The sequence below is a fragment of the Meles meles genome, chromosome 2, assembly GCF_922984935.1.
Source record: "Meles meles chromosome 2, mMelMel3.1 paternal haplotype, whole genome shotgun sequence".
NCBI classification, from domain to species: domain Eukaryota; kingdom Metazoa; phylum Chordata; class Mammalia; order Carnivora; family Mustelidae; genus Meles; species Meles meles.
In genome coordinates, this window is record NC_060067.1 from 96,197,091 (window position 1) to 96,224,636 (window position 27,546).

A 27,546-nucleotide genomic window follows, 5' to 3' on the forward strand; every position below is an offset into this window, starting at 1 on the left:
ACAGATTTAATGATTGAAGTTTAAAAAGCAGCATATTTATCATTGTATTAACAAAATGATAGACTGAGACAAAGTAAATTCTGGGGGACAACATGCAAATATTAATATAATCCAAGTATCTCCAGACCACCACTGTGTGTGGGTACAAATGGACTCAATGGTAACAATAGCCCACATATTATTGGCTCTTCTGTCTGTCACAAAGTTATTTCAGTGTCCTTCAAGGTCTCATCTGTGATTGCCAATTGGTAGGTTCATCTTGACTTTGTGGCCTGTCATCAGTCTTCCCTATCCAGAAATCAGTGGATGTGTCTTAGCAAGGCTACTGCTATAGGCACCCACCATGGAAACACTATTGTACACGCAGAGCTGCAGCTTCCTATACCCCAGTGCTCTGTGTGCACTAGGGTCTTGAATACATTCTGCAAATCAACTGAGGCAAATGTTTGGAAGTACGCTTGCTATTCCCTGAAGATTTAAGTTGATCAGAGATGCCAGGACCTATCTCAGGGGTAGAAGAAACTTTGACTTTTGAGGATCTACCACTTTTTTTACTCTGAGTATTTTATTTTCCTTTTAGTAACAGAAAAATATGAATTTTGTATTTTTAAAGAAATATTCAAATTTTGACTTATCAGAAATAGTTGATGCATCATTTGAAGATAATTTGGTTGTAAGTTATTTTCCAGTTTTTAAAACTTTAGATTTGAATTCTGAGCTAATTGCTCCAAAGAACTATTACAAATATGAAATATCAATTTAAGTTACAATTGATTATGACTATTGATTGAGTTATGATCATTAAAATTCTACTATGTGTCTAATTTAGTATGTTATGTTTGAGGGTAGGGGGAGGAGCCTAGTGTCAAAAGAAACACAATATACAGACTAAACTATTGAAAATTTACCCACAATCATTTTGGAAAGAAACATGAATCAGTTAAACAAAAATGTAAATTTACGATAAAAAATATATGGAGAACATGCTCTTCTGATATTTAGAAGAAAAATATTACCAGGGACCAGCATAAACAGGGAAGCCTTATTATTCACCAAATTGATGAATTTTAGAGTTTAAAGTAAACTTAATGTTTGCACACTCACCCCCTTTTAAAATTTTGTACTTAGATTTTTATGTAAATATTTTTATAAAGATAGTACATTTTTTAACAAAGATAGTACTTTGTTCTTGTAAAAAAAATTCAAATGATATAGAAAAGTATAAGAAAGAGAGATCATCAATCCTTTGATGAGCATCCTTTCACATCTCCCTTGATGAATGAGTAATGAAAAGAGAAATGGTAATGGAATGGGTAATGAAAATAGAAAAATATAGAAAGGTAAGCATTTCTAAATTAGGTTTCTTTAATTAGGTTTCTTTAATTTTGTAATGAAGAAGCTGAAGCTGAGATTTGTTCTTCTACCTTACAATTTCGTGGAGAAAATTGCATTGAGCTATATCTTGGGGGTATAGAATGAAGGTGAATATATGTCAGATGTGAATAAATTGATTTGGCTTGATTATTTTGTGCATGTGACAAATACTCTTTGCTTGACCAACTTTAGTCAGTCTTCTGCACCTTTTTCTGGGGCGATCTATGCACTTCCTTATAAAATCTAGTTTTACAAGAAGTCGATTCAATTTCACCAGAACCTCCCATCTTCAATATCTGATCACCTTTGGTATTTGATCAGATACCTTTGGTATCAGATGACTCATCCTCCACCATGCTCTAAATGATATCTGAACACCCTAGCCTATCTTAATCAAGAATCCTTTTAATGGGTTTAGCCAGAACCACCCCCAACCCCTGATGTTTCCTCTTAATTTTCTATCCACTGACTTCTACCTTGTTCCTTGACTATAAATCCCCTCTTATCCACGCTGTATGAGTTGAGCCCAATCACTTTACCCCACTGTGAAACCCCATGGCAGTCATCCCTATTACCTATCACAATAGTCCTGAATAAAATTGACCTTCCCTCTTAACAAGTGTCATTGACTATTGTTGTCTTTAGTATATGTCATACAGTGATCTATAAAGTGGTTAGATTCCTGTGACTGAATAAATCAGGTCCTGACCTTATGGAAAATCATTGATAATTAAAGTATCCTCTGATAGAGTCTGTACGAGAGGAGCACAATGGAGATATACCCATCTAAATTGGCTTTTGCAAGGTCAGGAGTGATTTTTCTTGAAATGATTTTCTCTAAATTTCTCAAGATGAGTAAGAGCTGACCGGACTTAGCAATAGCAGAGACAACTTTGGTCAATCCAGAACTGCAAATTATTCAACATGTAAAGTGTGGGTTTGACAAGGTAAAAAAAAATATTTTGTAAGAGAAACACTTCCAAAAAACTTGACTCTAAAGGTAAAGAAAAATATTAAGGCAGTTGCTTGGGTTGGGATGACTGTAACTGTGATAAGAAATTTTGTGAAGATTGATGTGAGTTAAACCTGGAAAAAAAAAAAAAAGAAAATTATACCTGGGGTCTCAAACTAAAATAAGTACAGGGCCAAGCAGATAGACTAAGAATAGCACACAAATGGTGGAGACTAAAGCCATGCAAATATCAAAATATTTTAAGTCTCTAACAAAGCACATGTAGATGTTGTTGATGGTCATTACTAATAAATGATTATCCCCAGATTTTAACTAAGTCCTTGGAAAAGAGAGTTTGAAGTTCTGGAAAAGAGGGTGGAAAAGTTGTCTTTACAAGAAATACACATTTTCCATGCAGCAGGAGGCAAATAAGTAAGGTGAGAATTCCTAGGTTTGGGAAACATTGATGGAAGTCAGCTTGACTCCCAGGGTTCTGTTAGTTCAACTTCTGCTAGTTCAACCCTTGCTTTCTATTTTCTCCGTAAAATAGAAAGTTGGGAAATTGGGAGCACCTGGTGGCTCAGTCGGTTAAGCGTCTGCCTTTGGCTCAGGTCTTGATCTCATAGTCCTGGGATTGAGCCCTTCATCAGGGGCTTCCTGCTCAGCGGGAAGCCTACTTCTCCCTCTCTCCCCTCCCCCCAGCTTGTGCTCTCTTTCTCTCTCTCAAAATAAATAAAATGCTTAAAAAAAAAAAAAAGAAAGTTGGGAAATTAGGTAGTGGGGCTTCCAGGCTTAGAAGTTACTGAAATCCTCAAAATATGATTAGGAATAGAAATGAAAAAGCAAGGAAGGATATAAGGAGGGTTTTATCATTTTCACTTTTATAATAACTAGTTATGCTTTTTAACTTAGAACAAATTTATTTTTGCATAATTGCAACCACATAAAAACATACAAAAGTAAACATACACAACTACATAAAAACTACATAAAACAAATGACATAAAGAAATAGAAATACATGAGAGGTTTTTGTTAAAAAATGTGTATTTTTTATTTGTACTTTTCCAGGTTTTCAAATTTTTCATGCTTGTGCCATACAAATACACATAAATTTCATAAAGAAAAAAACTTAGTGTCAATTTTAAAAACATTTTTAACATCACCTTTGTATATTAGACAATTTATAGAAAAAGTTTCCTTTTGAGACAAAATTGTTAATAAAACTATATCCAACCAAGGAGGCACCATATATTGTATTTCTTTGGTTACCTTTTGTGGTTCCCATATACGTTGCTTATATGGAAAGAAAAAATGGAAACATTGTTACATAGACCTACTGATGCATGCTCACACTCTTCACATTAAATCTTATTTGTAAAAAAAAATTAAATTGGTAACTTTAAAAGGAAAGAAAAGGAAAAAAAGAGAAAGATTTTTAAGAAAGGAAAAAAGAGAAAGGAAAGAAAGGAAGGGAAAAAGAGAAAGGAAGAAAAGAAAGGAGGAGAGAGAAAATAAAAGGAAAAAAAGATTTTCTGGTGATGAAAGGAAAATAGTAAATAAAGAAAAGAAATTAAGAACAGATGAAAACAAAAGAACTTAGGTAATTTTTATGATGATATGAGTTACAGTTGAATTTGCAGTGTACCTGGAAAATAGTATACTCTTAATAAATGTTAATACTTTCATGTGTTGAATAGGTGCTAGATGAACGTCTTCGCTTCTTCCCTAAGGGAGAAAATAGGAGCATATCCAAAATGGAGATGAATTTTAGATAGCCAAGCTGGTCCTAGTTTGATTTTTTTTTTTTTTTAACTAGTCTTAAAGAGCCTGAACTCTTGACCCTGAGTTAAGATCAAGATTCAGAGACTTAACTGACTAGCCACTGAGACACCTATAGTCCTAGTTTGTTCTGAATATCCCAGGAAACATTATGCCCAAATCTACACAAAAATGAGATGCCACAGATCTATCTCAAAGTCATCCCAAAGTCCTATCTGAATTTTAGGGACCCTTAGAACAGATACAGGCATTCCAAAGCTGTTTGATGCTGTTTAATTGTAAACTACAAATTCGGGAGATATTATTTTAATGGTGTTAAGGGTAAAATTTGCTGATGAAATCTTGACTATAACAAACCATAAATGACTCTTAATCTCACAAAACAAACTGGGGGTTTCTGGGGGGAGGTGGGATTGGGAGAGGGGGAGGGGGCTATGGACATTGGGGAGGGTATGTGCTATCGTGAGTGCTGTGAAGTGTGTAAACCTGGCGATTCACAGACCTGTACCCCTGGGGATAAAAATACATTATATGTTTATTAAAAAAAAAAAAATTGGAAGGGGAGACGAACCATAAGAGACTATGGACTCTGAAAAACAACCTGAGGGTTTTGAAGGGTCAGGGGTGGGAGGTTGGGGGAACAGGTGGTGGGTAATAGGGAGGGCACGTTTTGTATGGAGCACTGGGTGTTGTGCAAAAAGAATGAATACTGTTACGCTGAAAAAATAAATAAAATGGAAAAAAAAAACAAAAACCAAAACAAACAAACAAAAAAAAAGATGTTCACCACCAAAAAAATAAATAAATAAATAAATAAATACAGAGTTCTATGCAATAATTCCTTGACTAGACTTCTCTACTTGGTTACAAATAGCATATCTGCTACTATAGCTACAAGCTTTATATGGCAAACCAGAACAATGTCCAGTTAGTATTTTCCTTCTCAAAGTTCTCAGGTTTTTCTAATAAACAAGATAAACACATAGTTACATTTTTATCTTAATAAAAATGTACTCTTCCTTTTGAAAATCATCTTTTCTTCTGCCTTAGAGAACAAGATCTATGAAATGGTAAATATGCACCATATGTATGTACTATCTATATTTATCTATCTCTATCTATCTCCAGGATATGGTAATAAAAAAAATTACCTGACATTTACTCTTATATTTACTGAGTTCCTTTCATAATCTTTTGAAGTGTGAATATAGCTGACAGCTCAGAGCCATGTGCCTAGTATATCATGTTACAATATAATTTGGTGGTAGTAATATTATCATTTTGTTTAAAATGACACTTTTAGGAGTTTGCGCTGATAAAAATGTACACATATGGACCTAAAATAAATTTATTTTATGCCACTGAAATCAAGAAAATATAAAGTGTATAACAATTCAGTAATAGTCATCTGGTTTTGTATGAGTAGAAAATATTCTTATTTCAGAAAATCATAAATCGAGCTTACTACTTTGATTTTGATTAAATATAACAATTACCCATCACTTTGTACCTTCATATATATATATATATGGTTGTTGCTGAAAGTATCACAATATTTTGAGGTCTGGAAGCTGAACAGAGTTCCAAGGGATCGACCCATGTGATATCAAACAATTAGTCTCAAATTCTTTTTAATCAATAATGGATATTTTTCAGAAAGCACTCAGAATCTTAAGAGAATAAATTTATCTTTAGCTAAAGCCTCTGTGATTTTATAATTCTCTTAAAACCAGAATAATAATTTGAATTAGCTGTACCTTCTGGAGTAGTGTTTTTCAAGCATTTTTTGTTCTGACCCAGAAAAGAAATAACCTTCATTGGGATCCAGAAACACAAAAAACATACACATACATACCCTCCCCAATGTCCATAACCCCCTCCCCCTCTCCCAACCCCACCTCCCCCCAGCAACCCCCAGTTTGTTCTGTGAGATTAAGAGTCATTTATGGGGAGGGTATGTGCTATCGTGAGTGCTGTGAAGTGTGTAAACCTGGCGATTCACAGACCTGTACCCCTGGTTATAAAAATACATTATATGTTTATAAAAAAAAAAAAATTGGAAGGGGAGGCGAACCATAAGAGACTATGGACTCTGAAAAACAACCTGAGGGTTTTGAAGGGTCGGGGGTGGGAGGTTGGGGGAACAGGTGGTGGGTAATAGGGAGGGCACGTATTGCATGGAGCACTGGGTGTTGTGCAAAAACAATGAATACTGTTATGCTGAAAAAAAAATTAAATAAAAAAAATAAATAAATACTTGAAACAATTAAAAAAAAAACATACACATACAAAGCTATCAAACAAACATTTCCTAAAGCGCTATTCACCCTCACTTCATGAAGTACATCAGTATTTCTGTTCTGGTATATTTCATTCCCATTTACATGTTGGTGAACTATAATTTCAGAAAAAAACTGCATCTTTCTTGATAGATGATTACAAATTTTGGAATTCTCCCCAAGAGAGTGCAAGTATCATTAATACATGGGAATAAATGGTTAAATGTTTACATAACACAATTTTTTATTGAAAATTCCTGCTTTATTAATATGAAATATGAGCTAATTCTTTACAATATTCCTAAAATCAAAGAGAAAACTCATGAAGCATGTGGAAATGAGATACTTGATAAAATACGTTCCCCCTTGCTCGGTGTATTATGAAAAATCAAAGTTGAACTATTTTAAATTCTTAGGTCATTTCAACTTACAACACAGTCTCTTTTGCACTTATCCAATTCACTTCTAGATTGTTGTCTGCATTTTGGGAGGATATTTCTGGCTTAGAGTGCCTGAAATTTGAAATAAAACTTGCTGATATTTGGGTTAAATTATTTAATTATGCTAACTGCTAAGTTTTTCGTTTCATCTAACTCAGTTTTTCTTATCAATGCAATGGTGGACACAGAACCCTAGCATCAAAAATCACTCATAGCGTGATCTCAGACCCTTTCCTAAGTCCCCTAAATCTCCATTTTCTCATTTTAAAAATAGACTGATAATGACTAAACAGAATGATGGATGCAAAAAATGTAGCATAGTGTCTGTCAAGTAGTGACCATTCATTAAATGCTGGTAATTGTGTTTTTACACAATTTGTGTAATTTTTTATTGTGGGTTTTTTTTCAATTTCAGGTGAATTTTAATGAGCTTTTGTGATACTCTGTATAGTGCATACCACCACCTTCAAAAAGGAAACAATCGCTCATACATTCATTGTGATTCCTAGTCCCCAGCTTATTTCTGAATTTCCTTCTTTCCAAAAAATAGCAATAACTGTAATAGTTTCCACAATTGCTTTGTTTACTAATTTCTCTGTTGCTACTGCTACCAGAGATTAGTAGGAATTTACAATGATTGCGAACCCTTGGTAAATGGATTTCACAGACTATTTTTTTTTAATCTATAAATGCATTTTGGAAATAAGTCAAAGAACATTCTTAAAATAGATATACGAAACAATATTTTTTTTCACATTATCTAATCTTCAAAGAGAGTGACAGCTTCTGAGAGGTATTTATTCTACTACCACTGAGGTGATGAGTCATACTTGGAAGGCTACAAGAAAGGAAAGAGAACAAGGAAGGCAGTACCTAAAAGCTTCCTTTTTTTCTCACCAAAGCCTGCGCAGGGGTCATGGACCCCCAGTTTTTTGGGATAGGTTGTCTCAAAAAATAATGAGTAGGCCTCCCTTTCCAAATTTTTAAATTTTTTTTTATTTTTTATTTTATTTATTTGTCAGAGAGAAGGAGAGAGAGAGAGCACACAGGCAGGCAGAGGTGGAGAGAGAAGCAGGCTCCCTGCCGAGCAAGGAGACCATGCGGGACTCGATCCCAGGACCCCGGGATCATGACCCGAGCCGAAGGCAGCGGCTTAACCCACTGAGCCACCCAGGCGTCCCCCTTTCCAAATTTCTAATGATAGATGTATTAGGACATGTGAAAAGCAGATTTACCAGACTTGGGATCAAAGTTTATTTAACTCAATTGGTATAAGTTCTTCTCTCTGACTTTGAGACAAATCAAGGATTCTTACAACCTAACCTTGGATTCAGATTCAATTGTTTCCTAGAAAACTCACACAACCGGAATCACTTTCATTTACCAATTTCTTGTATGATAAAAAATACAAATGAACAGCCAGATGAAGATATACATAAGATAAGGTATGGTAAGGTCCTAAGTGCAGGAATTTCTGTCCCTGTGTATTACCCTCCTGGTTTGTGGATATCTTCACCAACGTGGAAGATTTACAGACCTCCAAATTTTGGGAATTTTATAGAGGCTTCATCATTCGGTCATGACCCATCACTGACCCAAATTCCCTTTCCCTTTCCTGTAGATGTAGGCCAAGCTGAATGTTCTAAGCTTCTAAACAGGTCTTGGTCTTTCTAGTGACCACCAGGAGCCCACTAAGGATTGCCTGGAAAAAAAGATACTGCTGTCACCCAGGAAATTCCAAGGGCTTTAGGAGTTCTGTGTCAAGAATCAGGGTCAAAGACCAAATATTAAAACAAAAGATGCTCTTAGTGCTCTTATCACTTAGGAAATTACAAGCGTTTTAGGAGTTTTATGCCAGGAACTAGAGGGCAGATATGTATGTATGGGGAGTGTGTGTGTGTGTGTGTGTGTGTGTGTGTGTGTGTGTAATTTTTTTCTATATTTCACAATAAGAGATTCAAACAAATCACAGACTACATTGCTTTGGCATCCGTTAACAGTGCCAAACTGTCTCCTATCTCAGGCATAGAACATAAGTAAACATCTTTGCTATACCATCTTTTATTGTCCAGACTTCCTCACTTCCACTGGATAATTTTTGTTAGGGAAGGATAGGTAGGAGGATTGAATGGGAAGGATAACTCAGGATAAAACACACACACATTCACACACTCATCCTCACACTCACACATTCAAATTCACATATCTACAATAGTGATAATATGTATCTATCTTTCTTCTAACTTTGAACATATTAATGTTAAATAAATGTCACATTTAAATTTTATTTATTCTTTTGGTTGGCAAATTCTAGTTCCATATGCTTTTTAATTTTTTTCACTATTGCATATTAACATGAGCTGTTCTAATATGCGAAACTGACATCTCATCCTTTGTGTATTCAAAAATAAAAATCACATCTTTAATGTCAGAACAGATAAGGATTTAGCAAAGTATTAACTTTTCATATATTTAGTTTCTTTTTAAATTCCCAACTGAATTTATTTTTAAAATACTAAACAAACCCCCCAAGTAAGTGGATTAAATAGATTTCTGCTCTAGTAGGTGATATGGGGGTGGGAAGGTAGGGATGGGGTTAATTCCATGTATGCTTAAATGGATTTCTAAATAAATACATAAACTTGGAGAAATCTAGTAATAGACATAAGACTACATAATTTCCTTTGACAAGTTTCAAATTTCTTTCAATATTTATTATATAATGTTTAATTTAATTTTTAATTTTAAAATTTACTTTATGAAAATTATCAGATATATATAAAAATAGAGGATAGGGTATAATTGATTTATACATTTTAACCAAACCAAAGCCTTTTAATTGCTGTATTTCATTTGTTTTTAGTAAATTACATCTCAATTTATTTATAGGAAATAGAATTTTGAAACACTTGAAAAGTGTTTGGAGAGCAAATTATTATCTTAAAGAATTATGTTTCATACCATTATTAGTAAGTCCCTAACATGGAATTTAATTTTCCTTTAAAGTAAATATTAAATCAATGGGAAGTTTTTTTTCAAATTGCTTTACTGTCTTTCACAAGCAAAAATTCAAGTGTCTCCTCTTTCTTTAAATATACACATATATATTGAATATGAAGACTTAAAATATCTGGTAGAAATTATAAAATTTCAAATTATGAATTTTGGGGATTGTTTTAATTTTTTTCCAAAATCTAAGACATAAGCAAAGTTATTTCAAGTTATTATTGAATTTTATTTACATTACCAGGAGTGCCTGGGTGACTTAGTGAGTTAAGTCCTCTGCCTTCAGCTCAGGTCATGATCCCAAAGTCCTGGGATCAAGCCCCGCATGGGGCTCTCTGCTCAGCGGGGAGCCTGCTTCCTCCTCTGTCTCTCAAATAGATAAATAAATAAAATATTTTTAAAAATGAATAAGTAAACAAATAAATAAATAAATTACCAACTAAGAAAAATGTATTTTAGAACATAAATTATAAAACGGAAGTAGTGACACAATATTATAAAGTTTAATCACTCGATTTTTTTCATCATTATTTTTTTATTATTAATAACCATTAATTACACAGATTATTTAAATTTAAAAACAAAATACAGAAATCCATAAAGTAGTTACAATATGATACAATATATACAATATACAACTTGCTTACATTATATAGTACAGGCTACTTTGATTTTTTTATGATGTTGTATGTCAATAATATACAGTATTATTGTGTATTAAAGTATATGTATCACAGATTGAAAGCATGAACTTTTTTATTGCTTTCCACTAGTTTTACATTAGTTTGGCAAATTGGGAAATGGAAAATTCCATAAATAGTCTAAAACAGTTTTGAGGAGAATGAAGAAAAATTTTCTAGAAAGCAATTCACTAAAAATCAGAGTCATCCTTCAAAAAAAAATATAATAATGGAAAATTATATCCATTTGTGGTGAAGCCATTTGGGGAAAGTTTTTTTTTAATTATATCTACATTCTTTTTCTTTTGAACTAAAGAAAGTGGTAAGGAAATAGAACATTTGATAGCTGGATAAAAATTAATAATGGATAAAAATAAATTAATAAAAATTCCACTTTAGTTCTGATTATAGGAGTAAACCAAATTTAGGAATGTGTTTTGAGACAAACATGTCAAAGCTTTCCTTCTTATCTAGGTTCATGGCCTCTTATTAGCCGGGTCTGAGGATGGGTGTTCCCATTTTGTTCTTTCTTCCATAGTTTTTTTCTCACTTTGCTTCTGAGAATAGAGGACAAATCTCATCTACTTTGGCCAAGTGCCTCCTTGTAACTTCTGAAAAGGATACGTTATTGAAGGGAAAAACCTGTAACAACTGTATACTTAAGACAAAATCATTCCCTCGGCTTGGCACTCCAGATACTGAACAGATACTTAAGAACATGTTTCACTGTTCCAACTCCCACTCAAATATATGATTTCCTAATTTTTTATGTAAATAATGCTTACCAGTCCTGTAGAAGCCATCTTTATGGTAATTAGTATTTGCACCCAAGCTTTTTTCTTAACTCTCTTCTTTTTTGAGATGATGAGTTTGAAAAATGATCTAAAAAGTGTGTGTGTGTGTGTGTGTGTGTGTGTGTGTGTGTGTGTATACTCTTTGCCAAAATCAAATAAGATTCTGTATTTTTGAGGACATGAAAAAAATCTACTCTAATAATAAAAACTTAGACTGTATGTGCAAAAAGAATGAATACTGTTATGCTGAAAAAATAAATAAAATGGAAAAAAAAAACAAAAAAACAAAAAAAAACTTAGACTGTAAATTTCAGGCTATTAATATTTTAGCATATCAACACACTAAAATTATCTCCAATATATATGTTTCTTGTATATAAGCATTTATATCTCTTAAACTTCTATTTCTATTTATGTCTTAGTCATTACATTTCTTTTTTTTTTTTTCAGATTATGTTTAAAGGATTTTACATCAATATTTGATGTTGGACAAATTCAAAATCTCTTCGACTTTTGGTCTCCTCCGTTGCCTTCCAGCTTTAACTTACTTGTGACCCCTTCAAACATTTTACATGGTTTGCAATGGTTACATGAACTTGTGGGGAGTGATATTTGCACCATCTCATACTTTATTCACTATGGCACTTTAGGAAAAGAAATTGGAATAAACTTCCAAAGCGGTATTTTAAAAAATGAATCTTATTGTGAAGCTTCGGAGAAGTTTTCGAGCATTGATTGTTCTCTTAGCTACCTTTTGCTTGGTGAGCATTGTCATTTCTGCCTATTTCCTCTACTCTGGCTATAAACAGGAAATGACACTTATTGAAACCACTGCAGAAGCAGAATGTGCTGACATCAAAAGTCTACCATATCGTTCACTGGAGCTAAAAACAATTAAACCTATTGATACATCCAAAACTGATCCTACCGTCCTCCTATTTGTGGAGAGCCAATACTCTCAACTTGGTCAAGAGATCATAGCTATCTTGGAGTCTAGCCGATTTCAGTACCAAATGGTCATTGCCCCCGGCAAGGGGGATATACCTCCTCTTACAGATAATGGCAAAGGGAAATATATTTTAGTTATTTATGAAAATATTCTGAAGTATGTCAGCATGGACTCATGGAATCGAGAGCTTTTAGAAAAATACTGTGTGGAATACAGTGTTAGTATAATCGGTTTTCATAAAGCCAATGAGAACAGCTTACCAAGTACACAATTAAAAGGCTTTCCATTAAACCTTTTCAATAATCTAGCTCTAAAGGACTGTTTTGTCAGCCCTCAGTCTCCTTTGCTGCATATTACCAAAGCCCCCAAGGTTGAGAAAGGCCCTCTTCCTGGGGAAGACTGGACTATTTTCCAATATAATCATTCAACCTACCAGCCTGTGCTTTTAACTGAATTACAGACAGAAAAATCCCTTTCATCCTCATCCAGCAAACCACTCTATGCGACGGTGATCCAGGATCTGGGACTTCATGATGGAATTCAGCGAGTTCTTTTTGGCAACAACTTAAACTTTTGGCTACACAAGCTCATCTTCATAGATGCCATTTCCTTCTTGTCAGGGAAGAGGCTGACACTGTCCTTGGACAGATATATTCTTGTGGACATTGATGATATCTTTGTTGGGAAAGAGGGAACAAGGATGAATGTCAAAGATGTAAAGGTAAGATTATTTATAAATAACATTGTAATTTTTATTTCACTAACTGTAGTATTAATAAAATATAATTTTGAATCTTTTAGATTCCTAATTACACAAAATTTTCAGATGTGGTATGTTTGAAATTAATTAGGCATTAAAAAAATTTTTGAACTAAGCCTTGACTACTCCTCACACACATACCCAGATGCTTCAGAGGGAATAGAACTAAAATTTCCCAAAGAACATTTGAACTTAATCTCCTTGTCTCTTCTTAGAGACATCTCAGGTGGAACCCTGTAGAACTGTCTCCCTTATTTTAGCACATGTTGCAGTTTGTAGCAGTAAGACTAACGTAATCATAAAACTCGATCTCTCCACTGATCCCCTGGCTCTAATTTGGTTTGACAATGGTGGTTGAAATACAAGATGGAGAAGTAACCCAGGATCTTTTGTAACTTCCAGTAAGCATAGTGTTTGTTTATATGAAATGTTCATAGATTCGTAAACATAGGTATGAGCAAAAATACAGTTTGTAGGGAAAGTATATTGGATTTGAACTCAGAAGTCTTCCATTTTTATCTCTTTTATTAACTTATCATATTATTTGGGGTAACACCACAGTGTTAGTACTTCCAGTTATGATCAAATTGACTATATAACAAATTTACCTTACAATTGCTATTAGATATAAGCCACTTGGTTAGGTAGGTAATTCTGAGAATAATTCCTTCTTTTTCCTCTTGATTCAATATTCTCATTTGTGTCTGCCTTGTCCTATGTATAACTAAATTCGTTCTTGGACAAATAAGTTTAGCAAACATAGAAATAATAGCTCACAACTTAAAATTGAGAGAAATAAAGATTATTAAGATCATATCATGTTTTTTTTGAACTCCTGTTTTTTTAATCCCCCAAAGAAGAAACCTCAGTACTACTTCAAAGCGATAGCATTTTTCTCCATCCTAAGACCTATGACCACGAAAGTAAAATATGATTAAGACCAGCGATATAGGATCACTTTTTGAAAACCTTCAAAGTACATGTGAACCAGTGAACTTCGCTTTTAATGAGCCACTGAATGAAACATCACTTGACTGGTACCCAAATATTTTATTTTGGACATTATTGTAAAGGAATTAAATGATGCCTCTTGAGTTCTGTCTAGATCCATTTTTTTCTTACTTGTTTTGTATTTGCTATTCCTTTAATTAGTATAAATTCTGGTTTTATTTTTTATTTCAAAATCATAAACTTGAGATTATATACTTCAAAAGTTCTCTGAGTGATTCCTACACTGAAATCCTAAAAGGAAAGTGTTTCCTAATTTCAGTTTAACAAAACATGAATTGAAAAAGTTTTTATAACTCTAACAAGTTTTTATTTCAAATTCGGCTCTTTCACTTATTCTCAATAAAAACAAATAGCTATTTATCATTATACAATATTCACTGATGACTTCTTAAGTGACATAATCCCCAACAGAGTAATAGAATACCAAAATTAACAAAAGCTGGAACAATGTCACAGGCAGAGAAAGGATCAGGAATATTATATGTGTATATGGGTATATATGTAGTTTGTGTGTGCATATGCACATGTATCTTAATTATATACTATACGCACACACACACACACACACACTCATGCACTGACTGTCACTTTGAAGAAAATATTTCTTTCTGCCCCTTTTGTTACCCCTTTTGTTGCTGATTCTTCCTCAGAACTGTTTATCAAAGAGTATCAGAAACTTGATTGGAAATGAGGGCTATTACCCTCTTGGTTATTTAAAGGTCAAGAGGAAATAGTTTTCCAAGTATAAAAATTCTAGTCCCAGCCCTTGGATTTGATTTTTATTTTGACCTTATTTTTAGATTAATATGATTTTGTGGAAAAGAAAAATATTTGTAGAGAAATTCTCAATACTCCCATGTTCTTCACCCTCATGTTCCTTTTCTGGTATTGTAACATTTAATCATACACTGGTAAAAATGAGGAGAGACCCATCTTCCTTCAAACTCTCACTGAATTTACTAAAACAAGAGTATTGCATGGTAACTAAAATTTCTCTCTGTGATACTGAAATAGAAAATAAATGTTTCTGTTCCTCAACAGAACGTATATGGGAAAACATATGGTTCATGGTTGAAAATTCTTGGTTGTTTACATGATCGGACTCTCCCTGGGCCACTCCCACAATTAAACCTGGAGCACATAGCTGGGAGCATTTAACAACAAATTTAAACAGTTTTGCCTACAAAACCACTTCACTCTGTTGATAAAAAATATATTAGCATATTTTAGCTTGAACATATTTTCCCATTTTAAGATAGAGACTCTGGATCATACTGCTAAAGATTAACACTCTTAAGACTCAGTGTTTGATACAGTGGAAAGAACACGAGTTTTCGGTTTTGTATTTCAAAGATTTCATTATTTATTTATTTCAGAGAGAAAGAGAGAGAGAGAGAGAGCATAAACAGGGGGAGGGACAGAAGGAGAAGCAGGCTCCCTGCAGGGAACCCGATGCAGGACTCGATCCCACGACCCTGGGATCATGACCCCAAAGGCAGAAGCTTAATGACTGAGCCACCCAGGGTCCCAGGGTTTTTTGTTTTTTGTTTTTAATTGAAATTGAAAACCCATATTCTTTTCACTTCATGGTTCTACCTGACTTGAGCTACCATGTGTCTAGCTTCTTTTAGAAACCTGCATAGTTTTTCTGTTTTTCATGCCTTCCTCTAACCAAAGCCATTGAGATAGAAATCAGTCGGTTCATTTCCAAGGCAAAAAAACCTAAGATCAGGTATTTGCAGTAACGATCATTTAATTGTTGCCAAAATTTTATCATATTTTATCATATATATAAAATTGTTGCCAAAATTTTATCATATATATAAAAGGTATAAGAGAAAAATTATGCATATGATCTTCTAAAAACTAATTATATTTCAAATGATTATAAAATATAGCTATCAATAAAGTTAGAGAATATGGTCATATTTTGACCTGGTAATATTTCTGTGTGGTCTTAGAGGCAATCACAAAATATTGTACATCTAAACTTCTATTAACAGGATGACCTCAGGCTTTTTAGGTTAATGTCTTGTATACTTGACCTTATTCTTTACTAGTTTTGAAAACAACTCTCATTTTCTTAATGGCTTTAATTATATGTATGCAATATTCATTCCCAATGTCATAACAGTTGAGTAATGATGCATTTTTAGGGAAAGCAAAAATAATAAAAGGCTATACTATCTATTAAAATTTTAATTATAAAATACTTCTTGCAGCCCACTAATTTGATTTCTATGGAAAATAATTCACTCTTGGTTGGAACATTTGGTATAGTCATAGATGTTTGGTAGAATTAATATGCTCTTTTATCATAGTTTCCCAAGATAGAATAAATGTTCTTTCCCAATAAGGGCTTTGAAAACATGAACATGGTGAATGTAATCTTCCACATGGGCAAGGAAATCAGATTTATTATTGATGCTATCAATAATTTTGATGCTTTAATCAATTCTTTGACCTCTTGTTACTTTGTTGGCAACAAAACATCATTATTAGGATTTTTGTGTGTCTTTACATTTTGTAAAGAAATACATTTATTTATTTATTAACCATACTGTATGTAAGACTACTAGACATTTTCTGCCTAATAAATCTAAACTTCTTATTTTAAGGTTCTATATGGTCCAGTTCAATTTGCCTTCTCAATATTTATTCTTAATATTTCTCAATATATGCTACTTGTATTAGATTAGCTCACTGTCTGTTCCTCAGCCATAGCTTATACCTTCTACCGTGATCTCTTTTCTCAGTTTTTGTGCCTTGACTAAAATATGTTCTCTGAATCTACCTTTTTTCAAAAGATATCTTAAGTCCTGCTTCTTATGAGAAGGTGACACATGTCCTAATGACCCCAGTAGATGGGGATTTCTCTTTAAGTTGACTCCCTGAATAATCGTTAACATTAACTCTTACTTAGCATCCTCATGTACATAAACCAACTCCAAAATTAGACATGAGACAGTTTTTCTCATACATGTACATATGAGAAAGAACATAACAAGGACACTTAGACATGATTTGAAAACATTTCATTGACAATTATTATATTGTCTTTAACTATTTGGTGAGTGCAGAACTAATTAGCCATAGAGTTGAATTACTACATTAAGAAAAATAATTTTTCAATATTAATGCATATTTTATTTTATTTTTAAATTTTATTTTTTCAGTGTTCCAAGATTCATTATTTATGCACCACACCCAGTGCTCCACGCAATACATGCCCTCCTTAATACCCACCACCAGGCCCTCCCAACCCCCCACCTCCCTCCCCTCCAAAAAATAATTTAAGGGTAGTTTTGAAGTTTATCTCAGAACAAGTGACATATATTTTAAGAAAGGGGCAGAACTATTAAAAAAAAATTATGTTATAAATCTGGAATCCAAAAGAAGAAGAAGAAGAAGAAAAAGAAAAAAGAGAAGAAGGAGGAGGAGGGAGGGGAGGGGGAGGAGGAGGAGAAGGAGAAGGAGGAGGGGGGCAAGCTAATTGGTTTCTTTTTTTTCTTTTTCTTTTTTCCCTCTACATGGTGTTTTTCATGGATCTGTACTCTAGACTAGTGTTAAGGCTTGATCCAGATAAAACGATTTAGGAATATCTCAACCTGGATATTTCCATGCTTATTTGACTACATATTTCCTGGGTTGAAAATCATATGCCCAGAGATTTAAAGTATAAAAGATATTGTGCAAATTGAATGACCAAAACATGAATGATGTGAAATTAATAGATATAAAGGCATTTGTAGGAATTATCACATTTAACAAAGATCAGATTGCTATGAATAGGAAAGAAGAAATCTATCATAGAAGAAAATTTTAAAATCTTGATTAATAAGGGTTGGAAGAGAAAAAGAAAAAAATCTTATGATTTCTGAAGTCATGATCTAAGAAAACGAGCTTTTTGGTGCTATGAATATTGACATAGAAGATGAGAGGCTACATTGGTGAATGAAAAGATTAGTTTTCTAACATTTTATAATTAGAACTGAAACTGGTTGTTATATCTAACAAATTTATAGGGAAACTTTTTTTTTTTAGAATCCTTTATATCCTAGACTGAAAGGATCACTATCAAAAATGGAGCTGAAAAGTAAAAATTATATGTGATAAATGGAATCCATATTGGACACTTATCAATCAGTGTAGATTCAGCAATGCAGAACAGTCTAGGCAATAGGAGTTGGATGGATGGCCTAGTCAGACAATCAAGCAAGAAGCATCTGAAAGTTTTTGGCAGTTTCTAAGTAAGTGAGCAAGACATGCAATCAGTAACAGTAGCATAACAGCCAAAAAGTGGCCCAGGAAGATGGGATTAGATTTTATCAAAGATATTACACAACAGGCTGAAGGTACCAGTTATGGGATTAGCCTGTAGGCAAAGAATGTCTTCCACCTGAGAAAAATGGCATAGAAGGCAGTTCCCTAATCATAGAACAAGGGTAGGATGTGACAACATTTGACAACATGGAGTTCAGCATTGGACACATGACAGGGAACTTGGAAGGCAAGAGCTCAGGCATAACAATAATGCTGTACAGAAGAAAGGAGCCCTCAGCAAGACTTGCTGAAATTGCAGTCCTGACCCTAACTTAGAATGCCTTAGTCCTCAGGACTCTAAGAAAAGGACAGCATTTAGTACCTCAAGGACCCCTCAGATGCCCGACTGCAAGAATTAGGTACATGATTTGAAGGTGCTTGGTTGGCTCAAAAGATAAGCAGACAAAAGTGAATAGTGATCTCAGAAAAACTCAAACAAAACTTGAATTTTATTTCCAGGCTTGGAAGAGGACAGCCACCATATAGATGTATTTAATAAAAACTTTTCTTCTTTTATTTATAAGCTCAATGTTAATGTCTCAGATTTTCTTCTGAATTTTTTCATGTGGTACTTTGACTTTGACTTTGTCAATGGAAGAAAAAACTCTTCCAAAAAAAGATTTATTTACAGAAGTAAATATTGTCTGTACTTAAAAAGTTACCAAAGTGATATAAAAGTACACTTTTAAAAGACAAGAATGGAAAAAAAGGAGAAAATATATATTAGTAATATCCCTTCCGAATTGGGAATTTAAATAAAAACATTTACATTTTGTTTATTAACTTCATATAACTTAATCTAGTTATATCTTTATTTAGGTGAGAAATAATGATTTCATCTATGGGCTCTGAATGTCATTTTTTATTATAGAATTTACACAAACAAAATATTCAGTTCTTGATTTCATTAGTATGGGCAGGACATGTTCACAACTATCTGCATTACAAGGTAGAACGTAAAATATACCATGACACTGGGGACAATGGGAACAAAGAAGAGGAATTCTTCTAGGAATTAGGGAAATTTCATGGAGGAGGTAGCATTCGAGTCCTCAGTCACGGTATGACATAACACTAGCAAATCTAGAGGGAGTGGTATATTCATGGTCAATGGATCAACCCAAGCTAAGATTTGGCTAAAAATACCAGATTTGGGGGAATGGTAAGTTGACTGCGTTGGCTGGATGAATAAGTAAGGAAGTAAAGTAAGAATTATTAAATGCTGAAGATACTGGTTGTGTCCATAATATAGAGCTTTCTTACAGAAGGATACTATTTGAGTCACTGAAAATTTTAAATCAGAAAGTAATATGATCAGAACGGGGATTGAAGAAAAATATATTGTTTGAGTCAGGGACATGGTTTTTGTGTGTGTGTGTGTGGAGATCTCTCAAAGAACCTATTACAATAATATAGAAATAATAATTCTTACATTTTTTAAAAAAGGATTTATTTAGCGTAGTCATATACACTAAGCATTGTGCTAATCATTAACAGGAATATCATTAAATACTCACAACAACACTAAGAGGAAATATTTTGTACATTCATGGAATGAATAAAATGAGGCTTGGCAATATTAAGATACTCATCTAGCTAATAAGTGGCAGAGCAAACAAACCCAGACTGTCACTAATGTCTACGCTTTCTTTGAGAAAACAATGGTGTGGATTTGGGTTTGAGTCTCAGTGCCAGCAGTAACCAGTTAACTTTGGACATACTTATTAATCTCTCCAATTCTCAGGTTATAGATCTGTAACACTGGTGTAAAAAGACCCACCTCTTAGTATTATAGTGAGGTTTTAATGAAATAAGACATGGAAAGTTGCTAGGACAGAGCCTGAATTTTAAGATTTACTCAATTTAGCTTGGTGGCAGTCAGGATGGAAAGGGGAGATTAGGAGAGCCCATGCAGAAGTAGAATTGACAGGACTTAGGCACATACACAAAGAAGGAGCAGAGAAACAGGTGGAGATGGGATAGCATCATGGTTTTTCCTGGGTGTATGCTTTAACATATGAAGAATCTGGCAGAAGAAAAGGTGTTGGGAAATTAGGCATTTTGTTTAAGGTCTAATGATTTAATGTATAGGGATATTCAGAAGTAGGCATTTAAAAAAGCAAGTCTGAATTTTTGGACACTGTCAGAGGTGGAAATATCAAGCTTAATCTTAGTGATGATTGCTAAAGGGAAATCAAGGAAGGAAAACAGGTTGAATGCATCTTTTGGATATCCTGTAATAAACCCAAGATTATGACAAGTTACTTTCATACGGAGGAAAACTTTTTCATGTACTAAGATAGTAGCCATCCGACAGCCTCTTCATTAATTATATGGAAGAAAGCCTGAAACCTCAATAAATGCTTGCTGTCCAAAGGAATAAAATTAAAGGAATGCCTAACTGTAACTGTTGCATGGTGTTCATGCAACAGAGTAGGCACAATCATTTATCTGGAATTTGGCAATTTGAATTCTTTCTCCTTCTTATTTACGACCTCTTGATTAACAGGAATTGCAATATGACTCCCTTCTAACTTGACTGTGAGGTGTACCAAACGACTTTATCATAAATATCCTTGAAATGTGGAGTGATGTATAGGGGTTAAGTATAAAGGGAACAAGAAAGCTAGAGCCTCATTTTTAGTTATTGTGTCCAGAAATTGTATATATATATATATATATATATATATATTTAAAGATTTTATTTATTTATTTGAGAAAGAGAGAGAGCATGAGAGGGGAGAAGGTCAGAGGGAGAAGCAAGCAGACTCCCCATGGAGCTGGGAGCCTGATGTGGTCTCGATTGCGGGACTCCAAGATCATGACCTGAGCCCAAGGCAGTCACTTAACCAACTGAGCCACCCAGGTGCCCCAGAAATTATATTTTTAATGAAAGATTTTTATTTAGGTTTCATGTGATTATTTTCATGTGATTATCTTGATGATAGTGTTCATTCTGAACATGTCTGCATTTTTTTTTAAAGATTTTATTTCTTTATTTAACAGACAGGAGATCACAAGTAGGCAGAGAGGCAGGCAGAGAGAGAGGAGGAAGCAGGCTCCCTGCCAAGCAGAGAGCCCGATGCGGGGCTCAATTCCAGGACCCTGGAATCATGACCTGAGCTGAGGGCAGAGGCTGTAAGCCACTGAGCCACCCAGGCGCCCCCATGTCTTCATTTTTTGTTGGAAAAAGGGTTTTAAAGGCATACTTTCATTTAAAGCTGTTTTCTGGGTATCAATTAATTATTATTTTTTTTAATTACATTTTAAAATAAGACCTCTTACTAAGTGAGGATTTTCTGCACAGAACAAAAGCTTTTTGCATACAAATTTAATTTTAATTTAAGATTGGACATTCCCTGAATTCATTTGCACTCAAAACAGGTTAAATAGTAATGGATCTAACACGAACAGGAGTGCTCACTTTGGTCAGTTTACAATATAAGATAATTACTGAGCAGAGAACAATCTCTTGATATACCAGGGGAAGAACACAATTAAAGTCCATGAGCTCCATTTTGCTACTTGAGATGTAGCAATTGTCTCCATGGGAAAGAGAAAATGTTAGAAAATATTTTGGTAAAAGCAAGCAGGCTAGCCAAGTCTCGGCAAGGTAGAAAAACAACCCTGATTCAAGTTCTTAAATCTCATTGTTAATGCCTAAAAGCCCTGGGGATATTTATGGGGATATTTTCTGATTAGCTTTGTATATTTTGTCATTCTCTGTGATGATATAAATAGCGATTAATGCTCAGATTATAATAAGCCTCTTTAGCTAAAGCCACCATGTTTTTGTTATGATAATCATCAAAAGATACCACAAAATGGTTTCATTTCTAAAGAATAACTAAAGAGAAAAACAAAAGAAAACAAAAACTTACTCATTTTATACTGACTATAGAAATACACATGTTCTGAAACAAATTATCATATAATAAAGCATCTTGATTATATAATCCTGAGGCAGCTAGAATATTATTATTATTATTACTATTAAGATAACAGATTAAACTATTAAAGTAGTTATAAACATTGAATTTTATTTTCATTCAACTCATAATTTTTCATGTCTACTTTGAGCTGCGCTCTCTAGCTCTTTGCTTGGGGTTGAAAATTTCCACCTGCTACTTTCTTTTTTCAAATAAATCAAATATTCCTCTGATGTGTTTCTTTATTATTATACTTTTGAAACATTTCATACATTTTATTTTTTTTTTAAGATTTATTGATTTGACAGAGATTACAAGTAGGCAGAGAGGCAGGCAGAGAGAGAGAGGAGGAAGCAGGCTCTCCACTAAGCAGAGAGGCCAATGCGGGGCTCGATTGGGATCATGACCTGAGCTGAAGGCAGAGGCTTTAACCCACTGAGCCACCCAGGCGCCCCTCATACATTTTAAAGAGTGCATATGATTAATATTATTTAAAGCATGATAAGAAGAAAAGTGGCTTTGTCCATACCACTTAGCTTAGGGTATAGAATATTACCACCACCTTCCCTGTCACATACCACTTTTTCTGCTGGAGAGGTAGTGTCCTGAATTTTGAGAGATACCATACCCTGTGAATGTTACCATACATACAATACAAATTTTCTGCAATTTTCCCTTTTTATTCCTTAGATTCTTCTACACTGATGCTTATAATTCTAGTTCACGAAATGTAATTTCTGTGTAGTATTTATTTTTTCCAATGTTGGTATTGTAAGAATCTTAATTTTTTTGGCTATTTGGTGGATATATAATTGTATATGAGTTGTTATTTGCATTTCTTGATTATTTATGAGGTTGAATAGCTTTTTTGTACTTAATGGCCATTTTTTTTCAAATTTTCGTATTTTTAATTGTAAAACATCCGATTTCATTTCTAACTACCTCAGTGTTGATTGCCTAAGAAAAGGATTTTCTCCTTCAATTAACCTAACAGTATAATACTTGAGGAAGTTTAAATGTACGCTATTTTGTTATACACTATATTAAAAATTTATCCAAGTGGCCAAAAAATTACTTTGTATCTTATTTTAGTTTTTCAGGATCAAATCAAGATTTGTAATGTAATAATGCTTATCGACATAATCTGTTGTTTTTTTTTTTTAAGATTTATTTATTTGACAGAGATTACAAGTAGGCAAGTAGGCAGAGAGGCAGGCAGAGAGAGAGAGAGGAGGAAGCAGGCTCGCAGCCAAGCAGAGAGCCCGATGCCGGGCTCGATCCCAGGAGTCTGGGATCACGACCTGAGCCGAAGGAGAGGCTTTAACCCGCTGAGCCACCCAGGCGCCCCCTGTTTATTTTAATCTGAAACAGTTGTCTCACAATTTTTGCTTTCATCACATTGACTTTTTTGTTATGACTTTTTTTTTTCGAGCAGTTTTCGGTTTATAGCAAGATTGAGAGGAAGGTCCAGAGGTTTCCCATATATTCTTTGCCCCCGCACATACATAGCCTCCCCCATTATCGACATCCCCCACCAAAGTGATACATTTTGCAATTGATGAACCTACACTGACACATAATCATCCAAAATCCATAGCTTACACTAAGTTTCACTCTTGGTGTTGTATAGTTTATTAGATTGGACAACTGTATAATGATAAGGATTCATCATAATGGTATCAAACAGAACATTTTCACTACCCAAAAAAATCCTCTGTGCTCTACCTATTCATCTCTCCTCTCCTACTTTTTCACATTTTGCAAAGCCTGTGTGTTGTTTTCTCATTTTAACTTTGAACCATTTGTTTTTATATTGATTTTTAGTTCTTTATATAGTCTGGATTCATCCTTTGTTAATGATATGTTTGCAAATATCTTCTCCTGCATTACTACATGTCTTTTCACTTCCTTGAAAGGCCATTTCACTGATGAAAAATACTTAATTTTTATTGTAGTAAAATATATCAGTGTTTTAAATACATTATGGGCATTTTTTTGTATGTATGTTTTGTCATCTCTATCTTAGAAGTTCGTGAAATACTGTCCTTATCTGCTATTTAAATGCTCTCTAAAATAATCTAAACCTTAAAATTTCACGTGGGGATATTTTAAAATTATTAACTTTTAAAATTACTATATATATATTTTTTTCTTTTTAAACTATCCTTATGAGTTACTTTATATTTTTGAGAAATTTTTCCATTGTATTACCTCAAAATGTCTAGTTTAAATTTGTTCACAATAAAAATTTATTATATTTTTAATATCTCTAGCAGTTGGTTATGTCACAGTTTCATTTCTAATGTCCATTTTTTCCTCTTCTATTTTCTTGATTGATCTATTTTAGCTAATTTTATTTTCTCTTTTTTTAGTACTCTTCATTGTTCCTTTTTATTTCCCTTTCAATGTTTGCTTTTATCCTTGTACATTCTTCACTTGTGGAATTTTTGTTTTATTCTCTGGTTCTTTTTCTGTCTTCTTAAAATATATAACTAATTCAAGTGTTACCCTTCTTCCCTCATCTAATATAGCATTCAGGGTCATATGCTTTAAGATTATAATGATAAATAACTGTGTATGCTTTTTAAAAGTGGTATAGTTATCATTCAGTTATGAGTTTTGTCTAATTTTTATCACATTTCATTTTTTGATCTTTGACTCAATCATGAGTGTGTTTTCAAATTTTGCCAATATATAAAGCATTTTAAGTATCCTTTTGAAATGGATTTCAAATTCAGTATGATCTTTATAGTGAGTGGTTGCTAATTTATTTGGAGTTGTATTATGGGGGAGTACAATGTTCCATTTTCTTTTGGTTCCTCCTACATGTGTGCTTGAAAAGCGTGTATCTTCTCCAGGTTCAGAGATCTAGTTCTCATCTTTGCATAAGATTGTGAATTGTGTTGCTCAAATCCTATGTATCCTTTCTAAATTTTTGTCTGCGGATCTGTGTATATTTTATCTGTTTGATCTGTGAGAGGTATGTCTATATCTACACTGACTATCGTAAAAACAGTGTTATTGCTAATGCTTTCAGTTTGTGATTTATATATTATACAGCTCTGCTTTTTTGACTTCTTAGACATATACTATTATCATATCTTTCTGAATTAAAACCTTTATCATTATCATTATGAAGTGACTTCCATCATATCTGCAATTTTTTAACTAAGATTTTTTGTTCTTGTTGTTTAATATTATTACAGTTCCACTTTGGCAGTTTTACTCACTAAATCATTATGCATGTTTTTACTCCCAACCTTTCTATGTCTTATGGACTTAGTTGTGTCTCTGTAACAGAATATAATTTCATATTGTTGATTTTTTAAATATAACCTGAAATCTTTTTTAAACTAGTGAATCTGATCTAATCTCCAGAAGATAATAGAGATGTAATATTTAAACAATAATAGCTCTGACTTTTTCAAAATCAATAAATGACAACAATTTTCCAATACAGAAAGCTTCCTCACAAAAAATTTGCAGAATAAACCAAAAATAACTCCTTACCTAGATATTTTATAATGACACAAAATAATACAAGATGAATTACTCTTCTTGGAAAGGAAAAAAAAAAAAAGTTTAGACTGGCAGGTGACTTTTTTTTTTTCCATTTTATTTATTTTTTCAGCGTAACAGTATTCATTCTTTTTGCACAACACCCAGTGCTCCATGTAAAACGTGCCCTCCCCAATACCCACCACCTGTTCCCCCAACCTCCCACCCCTGACCCTTCAAAACCCTCAGGTTGCCCCAACCTCCCACCCCTGACCCTTCAAAACCCTCAGGTTGTTTTTCAGAGTCCATAGTCTCTTATGGTTCGCCTCCCCTCCCCAATGTCCATAGCCCGCTCCCCCTCTCCCAATCCCACCTCCCCCCAGCAACCCCCAGTTTGTTTTGTGAGATTAAGAGTCACTTATGGTTTGTCTCCCTCCCAATCCCATCTTGTTTCAAGACAACTATCATATGATCTCCCTGATATGAGGACATGGAGAAGCAACATGGGGGGGTAGGGGGATAGGAGAAGAATAAATGAGACTGGCAGGTGACTTTTGAAAAGCAGTAATGGAAGCCAGATTTAAAATTTTCTTTTTTAGGGATGATAGCATTCTTTCTGCAAAACAGAGAAACAGAGAGTTGGTTTTTGTTTTTTTGGTTTTTTGTTTTTTGGGTGTTTTTGGCATAGCAACTGAATAATGGGAAGATGCTTCATTCCAATCTTAAAATTCTGCTTCAGACAAATCTGATCTAAATACAAGTTGCTTGTTTTCTGGACATGAACATGTTTCACTGAAGGAAACTTGATTTAGGTGAGAATAAAACTATTCTTTTTGTAGGCAAAAATAATACTTAAAACATTAATTTGAGTTAAGGATTACATCCTGACTCTATTGGTCTTTAACTATAATTATGTGCTAGTTATTTAACCTTATATGCCACACTTTTTCTTCAGTTGTAGAGTGAGATCTATAGCACATATTCAACAGGTGGCTGTGAATATTAAATAATTTAACTGAAGGATACTAAGGTACTAAGGATAGTACCTGATATTTTGTAAAAATCAGCTAATTTTCTTTTTTTTTTCTTTTTTCCCCATTTTATTTTACTTCTTTTCAGTGTTCCAAAATTCATTGTTTATGCACCACACCAAGTGCTCCATGCAATACATGCCCTCCATAATACCCACCAGTAGGCTCACCCAACCCCCCACCTCTCTCCCCTCCAAAACCCTCAGTCTGTTTCTCAGAGTCCAGTCTCTCATGGTTCATCTCCCCCTCCGATTTCCCCCAAGTCACCTCTCTTCTCCATTACCCAATGTCCTCTGTGTTGTTCCTTATGCTCCACAAGGAAGTGAAACCATATGATACTTGACTCTCTCTGACTGACTTATTTCACTCAGCATAATCTCTTCCAGTCCTATCCATGTTGATATAAAAGTTGGGGATTCATCCTTTCTGACAGAGGCATAATACTCCATTGTATATATGGACCATATCTTCTTTATCCATTCTTCAGTTGAAGGGCATCTTTGCTCTTTCCACAGTTTGGCAACTGTGGCCATTGCTGCTATGAACATTGGGGTACAGATGGCCCTTCTTCTCACTACATCTGGATCTTTGGGGTAAATACCCAATAGTGCAATTGTAGGGTCATAGGGTAGTTCTGTTTTTAATTTCTTAAGGAATCTCCACACTGTTTTCCAAAGTGGCTGCACCAATTTGCATTCCCACCAACAGTGTAAGAGGGTTCCCCTTTCTCCACATCCTC

The 27,546-nt window shown here is 33.9% G+C and overlaps 1 protein-coding gene across 1 annotated transcript in view; it reads left to right on the plus strand.

Moving 5' to 3' along the window:
- The window catches only part of LOC123937021 (bifunctional heparan sulfate N-deacetylase/N-sulfotransferase 4), a 293,098-nt gene that overhangs the window by 24,575 nt on the left and 240,977 nt on the right, over window positions 1–27,546 (plus strand). The window contains exon 2 of the mRNA XM_045997495.1: window positions 11,757–12,976. Coding sequence (XP_045853451.1) covers window positions 11,999–12,976 — 978 coding nt within the window. The 5' untranslated portion in view covers window positions 11,757–11,998. The remainder of the gene's footprint in view (window positions 1–11,756; window positions 12,977–27,546) is intronic.